The 9,981-nt window shown below is 49.2% G+C and overlaps 1 protein-coding gene and 2 long non-coding RNA genes across 3 annotated transcripts; 2 read left to right on the plus strand and 1 right to left on the minus strand.

Annotated features, from left to right (window-relative positions):
- The first annotated feature begins 1,601 nt into the window (after window positions 1-1,601).
- On the plus strand, window positions 1,602-6,240 carry LOC120712972 (protein NUCLEAR FUSION DEFECTIVE 4-like). Its single transcript, XM_039998927.1, has 3 exons — window positions 1,602-2,408; window positions 3,717-4,654; window positions 5,261-6,240. Exons 1-3 carry the CDS (start codon window positions 2,073-2,075, stop codon window positions 5,772-5,774), a joined length of 1,788 nt encoding a protein of 595 aa, XP_039854861.1. The 5' UTR covers window positions 1,602-2,072; the 3' UTR covers window positions 5,775-6,240.
- A 529-nt stretch (window positions 6,241-6,769) lies between these two features.
- On the plus strand, window positions 6,770-7,007 carry LOC120712974. Its single transcript, XR_005691121.1, has 2 exons — window positions 6,770-6,862; window positions 6,964-7,007. It is a non-coding gene; the product is annotated as an uncharacterized LOC120712974 (long non-coding RNA).
- On the minus strand, window positions 6,864-8,969 carry LOC120712973. The gene is made up of 2 exons (XR_005691120.1): window positions 7,950-8,969; window positions 6,864-7,559 (listed from the first exon to the last, which is right to left on the minus strand). It is a non-coding gene; the product is annotated as an uncharacterized LOC120712973 (long non-coding RNA).
- Between the last annotated feature and the right edge of the window lie 1,012 nt (window positions 8,970-9,981).

The raw sequence follows: 9,981 nt of genomic DNA on the forward strand, positions 1-9,981 counted from the left end.
GGGGTGGGAGGGGGCGTAGGCGTAGCGGAGGGTGGCGGCGAGGTGCGGGGAGCGAAAGGTACGGCATGAACAGCGGCGCGGGAGGCGGGAAGCGGCACGGTGGGGCGGCGGCGAGGGTGTGGGGTTTGCTCGCGAGGGATCACCATGGTGCACGAGTAGCCGCGGTGTCCGCTGCCCTTGCAGATGCGACAGCGAACGGGATCCCGGCAGTCGCGGACAAGGTGGTCGCGGCTGAGGCAGCGGAAGCAACCAGGGTGGTGGAGCGGGATGGGAGTGCTGGTGCGGGTGGGCGGCGGGGGAGGTGGAGCAGGAGTGAGTAACGCGGCGAGGTAGGGTTTTTGGTGGGGAGGAGTGAATGGAGACAAGACGGGGCGTGGCAGTGTTTCCTGGGCGCCCGCACACGCGGCTCGCACCCGCTCGGGGGGCCGGGGGCTCCTGCAGGAAGAAGTGAAGACAGAATCGGGGAAGATACTTTTCCCATGTAGACCAGAAGGTTCCCCAGTCTTTTTTCCTGCGCCAGCTGTATTTCCATCTCGGAACTCGGGAGCTGAGGGGTCACGCGGGCTGGAGTCCGCTGGTGGGTGCATCGCAGTAATTGCTTCTTCTTCCTCCACAAGACTGACCGCCATGGCTATCGCTTGAGCTTCGGTGTGGTGCACGGTGAACAAGAGGCGATTGAACTTGAGGCAACCGTGAACAGTCAGGAAGTTAGCGACATTACTGTTAGCGACCCTAGCGCGAAACACGGCACGGTGAACCCTACGCGCCCGGAGCAAATCCGGCGGAGCAGTGAAGTGGTACGAGAGAACCACCGAGATGTAGTGAGAGTTAAAACGGGGAGCAAGGAACGGCGGGGTCACCCAGATGTAACAGCAGTGGGGGTTTGGGGAGATAGAACCTGGGACGGCGGTGGAGTGGAGCTCCTGGAGAAGGCGAGCTTGGAAGGGGATCCCGGGTCTGGGCGAGGCCAGGACCTTCACGACGCGGCCGGCGGTCTGGGGCGCGAGCGGCGGCCCGCTGCGCGACGAAGGCGTCGGGACGGGGGGCGTGCGGCCGGGAGGTGAGGTGGAGGCGGCGGCGGCGCGCGGTGCGCCGTCGCGGGGGTCTCCTGTCTCGCGAGAGGCGAGAGGCGACATCTTTTCTCCAAGAATATTATATTTAGAGAGTGAATTTGAAGAGTGACAAGCGCTGAGAGGCTTATTCCCCCCAACGTGAACGGTAATCGGTAAGCGACAGGTGCATGCACGGCAGGTAGGGGACGCCGCTGAAGACGCAAATAACGACACCGAGACAGTGAACAGCGCCACCATCCTATCCTATGCGGCTATGCCTAGTCGAGGTCGAGCTATCCAGTGGAGCGTGCCCAGACCGGCGTTGCCGCGTTGGGATCCCTCAGCTAGCTCTCGCCGTCGTCGCCCATGCGGGGCAAGCCGGCACGGCGGCGCCTGACACCAAACGCACTCGCTTGGCCTCAACCCCCCAGCCGCGACACGTCTCGTCTCGGCGCGGCGGTCGCGCTGGCCTCGCCGACCGAGAACCCCTGGCCCCGCGTCACCACCGGTTTTGTGTGGGTGGCCTGTGCCGCGAGCACCCGGAGCAGAGCGCAGAGCTAGCGTGCGCTCGTGTAGCCAGCCGCGCACCGGAGAAAAAGGGGCCCCGCGTTTGTCGCCTCGCCTCCTCCTCCTCTCGCGGCGGTCTCGCCGAGTCGCCATCGCCGATCCCCCACCACCCGGCCACCCCGACCGCCCTACTCGCGAGGAAAGGAAAGGGACGGGGACGCGAGCTCCATATGCCCAGATTTTCGTCCCGTCATTTTTTACGCGCTGCACAGGGACAAGGCACGCTTGTCGCCAACCAACAATCCGGGCCACGGCGACCGCTGCCGGAGCCGCACGCCAATCCCGGCGCGCCCGCTGATATCCCCATCGCCGCCGCCCGCTCGGTTGTGCCCCGCCGCTCCGGTCTGAATCGGCGCGCGTTGTCCGGCGCCGGCCGGGTTATTGGTTTCGGTTCGGTTGGGAGCTCGCGGTCCGGAGGAGGAGGAAGACGAGGAGGAGGAGGGCGGGGGCGCAATGGTGGAGGTGGGGAGCCGGGTGCAGGGGTTCCTGCGGAACCGGTGGCTGGTGTTCGTGGCGGCGATGTGGATGCAGTCCTGCGCGGGGGTGGGGTACCTCTTCGGCAGCCTCTCGCCGGTGATCAAGAGCTCGCTGGGGTACAACCAGCGCCAGGTGGCCGGGCTCGGCGTCGCCAAGGACCTCGGCGACAGCGTCGGCTTCCTCGCGGGGACGCTCTGCGCGCTGCTCCCGCTCTGGGCCGCGCTCCTCGTCGGCGCCGCGCAGAACCTCCTCGGGTACGGATGGGTCTGGCTCGCCGTCACGCGACGGGTCCCCGTGCCACCGCTCTGGGCGGTGAGATCCCAATCCTCTGATCACTCAAGTTTTTTTTTTCATTTTCCACCTTCCCGATTACGATGTTCCCGTTTCATTTTCCTTTTCGTAACACGGCGATCGTAGCATTGGTTGGTTGCCTTGTGTGGTCACGGTCACCGGTCCTCTACCAGCGCTAAACTTCCTCACAATTTCTTGACTGTTGTTGATTGAAGCGTACGCGGTGTTTAGTTGGAATTCATGTTGAATTTTTGGGTTCTATAATAAGTGCTGGCATCATTCAAGTTTCAGAGTCTCGTCCGGTCTCGTCTGAATTTTCTAAGATTGCCGTAGGAAATCAATCATGGCGTCTTGGACTCTTTCACTTAGAAAAGGACAGCTAGTTTCTTGTTTTGTGGATAGCAGTGCAGCTGAGCTCAGATGTTTTTGTAAATTTCGCTTTGAACTCGGACCATAGCCCACGCCTACATCATCTGGCCCTCTGTAACTCCAACCTATCTGGTCTTTTCTTCTATAAATTCAGACGCATGAAGTTTTTGCGGAAAAGGAAATGAATACTCTTATAATTCTGAACTTCTTGAAGTTTCATTGGAACAATTTTGCATAAAACCTGTTGAATATGGTTAATTGTCATCCAAGGTGTACTTCTCTTGTCAACGTGGTGGCTTTCCTGTTTTCCATTGTCAAGTAGGGGCAAATGGAGACTTCATTTTTAAAAAGGAGGGATAAAATCGCAAAGTCGAAAAAGGAGGGCCAAATCACCGTTAGCTTCCACAATGAGGGCAAGAACGCCAAATTCCCTATCAAATACAGTTGCAGCAGGCTACCTTGATTTCTTTTGTTGGTAAAAAATATATGTGAAATGGCATCTGCTTGACCAGAATTTTCTATCACTACCATGCACATGCAACACATCTTCATAATCAGTTAGTAGCAAACTGGTGATTGGTCTACTTGCTATTGGTGATCTTTGCCAGATGGTGTCTAATCCAAGCGTTTTGAGTCTCAATGACTAGATATGAGCTGGTTTATAGTTGATTTTCTGAGATTTTATCCTGTGATCTCTCACAAATCACAAGATAAACATAAGCGAAAAAGCAACCAAGTGGTTTTTTACCAGACCCTACGTGGTATTATATTAACGTAACATCCAATTGCTATGGTACATTTTGGTTCAGGATCCCATGTTCCTATTCAGTTATTGGTCTTCAAAACCATGTATCTTTTCATAAGTGCCACATGTGCGAAATGGAAATTAATTTCTCTTTTATATACTTCGAATTGCTTTCATGTCAGTTTCCATACTAAAAGTTTATCATCATTCCCCAGATGTGCATTCTAATCTTCATTGGTAACAATGGTGAGACATACTTCAACACGGCTGCACTCGTCTCCTGTGTTCAGAACTTCCCCAAGAGCCGTGGACCAATTGTTGGTATCCTCAAGGGATTTGCTGGGTTAAGTGGTGCAATTCTGACACAGATCTATGCAATGAAACACTCGCCTGATGATGCTGCACTGATCTTCATGGTTGCCGTTGGCCCAACAATGGTAGTTATAGCTTTAATGTTCATTGTAAGACCAGTTGGAGGACACAGGCAAGTACGGCCTTCTGATGGCACAAGTTTCACATTTGTATACAGCGTCTGCTTGCTCTTGGCCGCTTATCTGATGGGCGTCATGCTACTTGAAGACCTTGTCGACCTAAGCCAGTCAATGATTACCTTGTTGACCATCATTCTAATCATCTTTTTATTAGTTCCAATAGTCATCCCAGTGCTACTCAGCTTCTTTTCAGATGATGATGAGACTTTGTATGCACTATTACTGCCATCACCTCGGAAAGAAGAACCAAGTGCATCAACATCATCTGAGGAGCAACAGGAGGTTATACTCAGTGAATTGGAGGATGAAAAGCCAAGGGATATTGATCTTCTTTCAGCCTCAGAGAGGCAAAAAAGGATTGCAGCATTGCAGGCAAGGCTGTTTCAGGCAGCTGCTGTTGGTGCAGTGAGGGTTAAGAGGAGGAGAGGTCCACGACGAGGTGAAGATTTCACACTGATGCAAGCGCTGATCAAGGCAGATTTTTGGCTTCTATTTTTCTCCCTTTTATTGGGCTCTGGGTCAGGTCTCACTGTGATTGATAATCTTGGGCAAATGAGCCAGTCATTGGGTTACAAGGAAACCCACATTTTTGTGTCGATGATTAGCATTTGGAACTTCCTTGGGCGCATTGGTGGTGGTTACTTCTCAGAGATTATTGTCAAGTAAGATTCATGCCTCTTTGCTGACATAGAAAGTACTTCATCTGCTGTCTTATTAAGTATTTGTTTAGTTCATATCAAGAACCTTCTCCAGTTATCAATTGAATAATATTAAAGTGCCTTTTGGCATCTTACTTCACCACCAATCTTCCACGTTGACCTATATATTTTTTTTCCAAACTATACCAAGTGTTTGTTCTTGCCATAATTTTATTCTCTTGCCTGGAATAGATTTTCAGACTAGTACCAAGAGAACTTACTACTAAGGATGACAAAAATCCTCCAGAAAAATGCAAGTAGATAAGAAGAGGGAATTAAAACATAAAGACAAGTGCTGGAGCTAACAAACTTAACAGAAGTGACCATAGTAAGCTAGAATCCTAAACAGATATGAATATATGATCATTTTTACATTTACATTCCCATGTGAACTAAACTTGCAATACCTGCATTGTTTATTTCAGCAATCATAAATAATAACATCTGTTATGTATTAATGAAAATCATGACACCGAATTGATCAACTACTAATTCCAAATCTAGGATGCATCTTATTCATTTTAACTATTTTCTTCTCTAATCCTTTTGCGTTCCTTCACCTATTTTCAGAGATTATGCATATCCAAGAGCAATTGCATTAGCTATAGCTCAAGTTTTGATGGCAATTGGGCACTTCAACTTTGCAATGGCGTGGCCTGGGACAATGTACATCGGCACACTGCTTGTCGGAATTGGCTATGGCGCTCACTGGGCCATTGTGCCAGCCGCTGCCTCTGAACTGTTTGGGGTGAAATATTTTGGAGCACTGTACAATTTCCTCACTGTTGCAAATCCAGCAGGCTCCCTGGTATTCTCGGGGATTATTGCCAGTGGCATCTATGACGCTGAAGCTGCAAAGCAGGCTCTGCAGCACCACAACTCCACATTGTTGGCAATGCCTGCCAGAGTGGTTAGCATGATATCTGAAGCTGCTCCATCACTGAAGTGTGAGGGTGCCATCTGTTTCTTCCTCTCATCCCTGATCATGTCCGGGTTCTGCATCATTGCTGTTGTTTTGAGCTTGATCCTGGTCTACCGGACAAAGATTGTATACACAAATCTATACGGGAAGCCGCGTACTTGAAAGATCAATTCTTAAGGGCTAGAGGGCATGATATAGTTTCAGAGTTATCAAAACTTCAGTTTTGAATTCAGGCTATGGTAACCCGGCATGCCTGTACGGGTTTGGTGTTGGCCTTCAACTTGTTCTGGACCACGTTCTTTGGAGGGCAGAACTGGAGCTTGACGTTCATTAGAAAGTGCTGCCGATGAGCCTGGAAGTCTTGTAGTGGCAGAAGCTGCTCCCAAGCAGCATTCAAGTTAGTGGCTGCAGATGGGATCATCGTGAAAGTGAATGAAAGTTAATGGTTGAATTGTGCCTTTTGCTGTATTTAGTGGGAAAATATTGTATACACGTGTAATAAGCTGGAGATCTTTCTATGTTCCCTCACACAGGGAAAATATTGTATACACGTGTAATAAGCTGGAGATCTTTCTCTGAGCTATTTGATTCAGATGTTAATGACACCAAGATTGGTATAATTTCCACTCAAAAAAAGATTGGCATATTTGAAGTTACAGAAAAAAAATATTTTGCACCTTTTGGCCTGGTCATTTGGTATATTTTTATTCTTTTATAGAAAAAGAAATTATAGAAAAAGGAACAAATTCATATTTGTGCCTTTAGGCTCGATCAATCCATCCTGTTTTGGAACGTTTGAATTTCTTGAAACAGTGCGTACCTTGTTAGATTGTACTCTTTTCATCCAAATTATAAGTCGTTTTAATTTTTCTAGATACATAAAATTTATTATATATCTAGGCATAGTACAAAACAAAAGTTACGTATTTAGAAAAATTAAAACGACCCACAATTTGGCAAATAGTATGATATACTAGAAAAATGCCGCGCCGTTGGCGCCCTCGAGAGACCCATCGCAGATATATATATCAGTACTTATAAAATTTTGTTGCGGGCTCGGTCAAACTAGAAAGAACACGCGGCAATTAGACCATTGTTGGACCATGGATAAGAGGATTAAGAGCTTAAGGCGTACAAATTGATGAAGCACAACAAGTGGGGTGCCACGCAATGCACATTTACCAGTGTGGCGAAAAAGCAACATCAAGAGGTGTGGAGTATCAATGTATCTGCCTACCAAACAAAGAAAGGTTTGATAAATATGCGATGCTTGGGATTGTTTCATCTGTTTCCATGCCATGTAACTACATAGGAAAACAAATTTTCAGGCCACTATGCATTGTTGTTACAGGAAGCTAACAGGCACCAAGACAGCAAAGTAAAGGGAAGCAAAAAGAAATACAAAAAACAGGTACTATGTAATAGTGTAACTACACAGGAATAATCTGGATAGTGGAGGACGGCTTTCGTCGGCAAGATCTGCAGCTGGCTCTATGATAATCAGCTGGCTCTATGGTAACATCAGCTGATAATATCAAGTGATAGGTTTTTAAAAAGAAGATAAACATCACCAAGCAATTTGAATGGTGGAATAGCTTGCCACATAATTCATTTAATTTTAGCAGATTTCTTGGATATTTAGCGGAGTGAGTTCTCTTCATAATGCACAGCCTCATAGAGCATCACGTCGCCAGTGTCCAGAAATTGAGCCCTCGTCTTCACCTCGTGTTGCTGTCGTGTACCTTGCAAGTTGCAATGGTGACGAATAACTAAATACAATGTTACAGGCAGCAGTTCTTGCCCGTGTGGAGGAATGAAGTCACTTATCGTTCTTCCCGACTGTAATATTTGCGAGTTGCCAACTTTGATTCTAGCCCAGCAGGTGTCAGGCATAGCCCCCTGCGATCTATAAGCTTCAGTACAAATGGTCTTGAATTAATGCCATTGCTGTTTGATTTGAGAAAGGCAGTCAGTACATACCTCTGAAGTCAAGCCTTACAATGAAGTAAAAGAAAAGTTTTTAGGGTCTACAACTTGCTATCTAATAATTTAAAATTTTCAAGAGGGAAGATTAAACTGGATAAAAAGCTACTATTTGAGTTTTGGAGAACAATGAAAGCTCATTAGCACCAATGCAAGACACTTCACACAGGAGCAAAGACAAATCTAGGAGCAAAGATGAGTGATTGTCACCATGGACTACTCATTCTTTTGCAATTTTGTTCTATCATCTTATTTATCTGTTCATTTAAAACATGAAGGCCGAGAAAAAAGTCTATACTTTGTTCTACAAAACCTAGTTGAAAATGCCACTCCATTCAAATTTCAGAAGATTACCTTTGCACTTGTAGCTGATGCAGTAGCTCCTCCTTACCGAAGTTAAACCATATAGTATTGTTTGATCTATGGGAAGAGATAGTAAGTCCTCAGCAGCATGCAGTGTAAAAGATCACCGATTCACGGTCGTCTTGTGTCACTTACGTGGGCTTATTGCACCGATACCCAAAATTTATTACCAAATACTTTATGAAGACTTAATTCAGCTAAAAACCATGATGGCTAAACCACAAAGTGAACAAATGATCCTCACAAGCATTTAGCAGAAGTGGAATTCTGTCGACCACGTTATGTGCGGCTCTTGAGCATACGTCGTCTTGCAGCTGCTCCTTCTGTTGCTGCAGCGCAATGCGCATGTTTGACACAGGCAGCCAGGCACCATGCCAGTGTTGTTCCTTGAGGTCGCCGCTGCAAAGGAGGAGCCCGCGCGCGGACCTGGCCGCGGCCACATTTTCTAGCCGCGGCATCATGACCTCATGGTGTCCCCTGACGCGCGACATAGGCGGCAGCGCACGGGGCGGGCTGGTGAGGAGGCACGTGGGGGAGAGGTACACCAGCACCGGGCCGCCAGCGGCGAGGTGGCCGGAGCCGCCACGCCCGCATCACCGGCCGCGCTAGGGTCGCAGGGGCCGATGGAGTCCTCACCCGCGCCTAGATATCCGGGATTGGAGCTGCCGAGGCCGCCGCGCCCACAATCCCGCCTGCGCTGGGGTCGCCGAGGCCGCCGGCACCCCACCAGTGCTGGGCTGCCGGGATGGCCATGAACACCGCGCTCATGGCGCCCGCAACCCGGGCCGCTACCCCCATCCGCGCCCGGAGGAAGGGAGGCGGCGGTGGAGAGGCCGAGTCACCCGCGAGCGGGTTCGCCACCATCCGGATTGGTAGCTTAACGGGTGAGAGACCTGCTATGACCCCGATCGGACGGCTCGTATTGTGTCTTGGCTGGATCCGACGGCTAGAGGATTAGCGGGTGACGTGGCCCGATCCGCCGCCCGTCTTTTGGTGCGTGAATCGTATTGTAAGATTTTATTTGGTTTGTTAAATGTATGGATCGTCCCTAAGCCCGTAGCAAAAACAAACATGTATATGGCAGTCATCATAGGTGTCGATGCTATGGTTTATGCAGTGTGTAAACGTGGGAGGAAATTTAACCCGTCACCGATGTTGGTTTCGCAAAGTCTTGAGGTTTTTCTAAAAAAATAGATGTTTGTAGAGTGCATATTGATTTCGCCAAAATTCAAGAGGTTTTATGTGAAAGCGACATAGCCAGAGTGCTAGTTGATGTTACCCAAATTCAGTGTTTTTTCAAAAAATTGTCATCGATAGAGTGCGTGTCGATTTCGTCAAAATTCAGGGAGTCTTTTGTAAAATTGATATTCACAAAGTTTGGGGACTTTTTTGCAAAATTTTTATCCATGGATGGTGGGTTGATTTCACCAAAGTTTGGGGGTTTTCAAGCAGCATGCTCGAGTCAAGAGCAGCACAGAGGCTCGGCGAAGCTCGATCGTATTTTGGTCCAATGCGATTTGCGATGTGCTTAGCATTGGGTGATGACACCGGTAAAGAGTAGTGTCGGAGCTTATCTTGCAGCTCCATTGCGGGTGACGCGCAATGGCTCTCAACACTGCCAGCGTGCCAAGCCACTGGAGGAGCTGGACGCCAGGTACGCGCTGTACGCGTGCCGAGATGTGTACGGCGGAGGCGGCGTGGCTCGCGCTCGCGGCCGCTGTGCTCCTCCCGCTCCGCCTCGTTGTGGGGATGCTCGTGCTTCTGCTCTACTAGCTCGTGGGCCGCGTGTGCAAGCTGTTTGTCGGACGGGGCCGGCCCTGCCTCGTGGGGTGGAGAAGGGGGCGGGTCCTGCGGTCGTGTTGTGCGCTGTTCGTCTTCGACTTCTATCGGTGATTGTATATATGGTTGAATGATAGGAACGAAGTGGAATCGGTATTGTTCTCAAGCGATTTAAAAGGTTTACGATGTAGCTATTGTTAATTCACAGATGGCTTAAATTGGATTTATTGGATATAAAGAAAAA

This window comes from Panicum virgatum, chromosome 6K (assembly GCF_016808335.1).
Source record: "Panicum virgatum strain AP13 chromosome 6K, P.virgatum_v5, whole genome shotgun sequence".
Lineage (NCBI taxonomy): Eukaryota > Viridiplantae > Streptophyta > Magnoliopsida > Poales > Poaceae > Panicum > Panicum virgatum.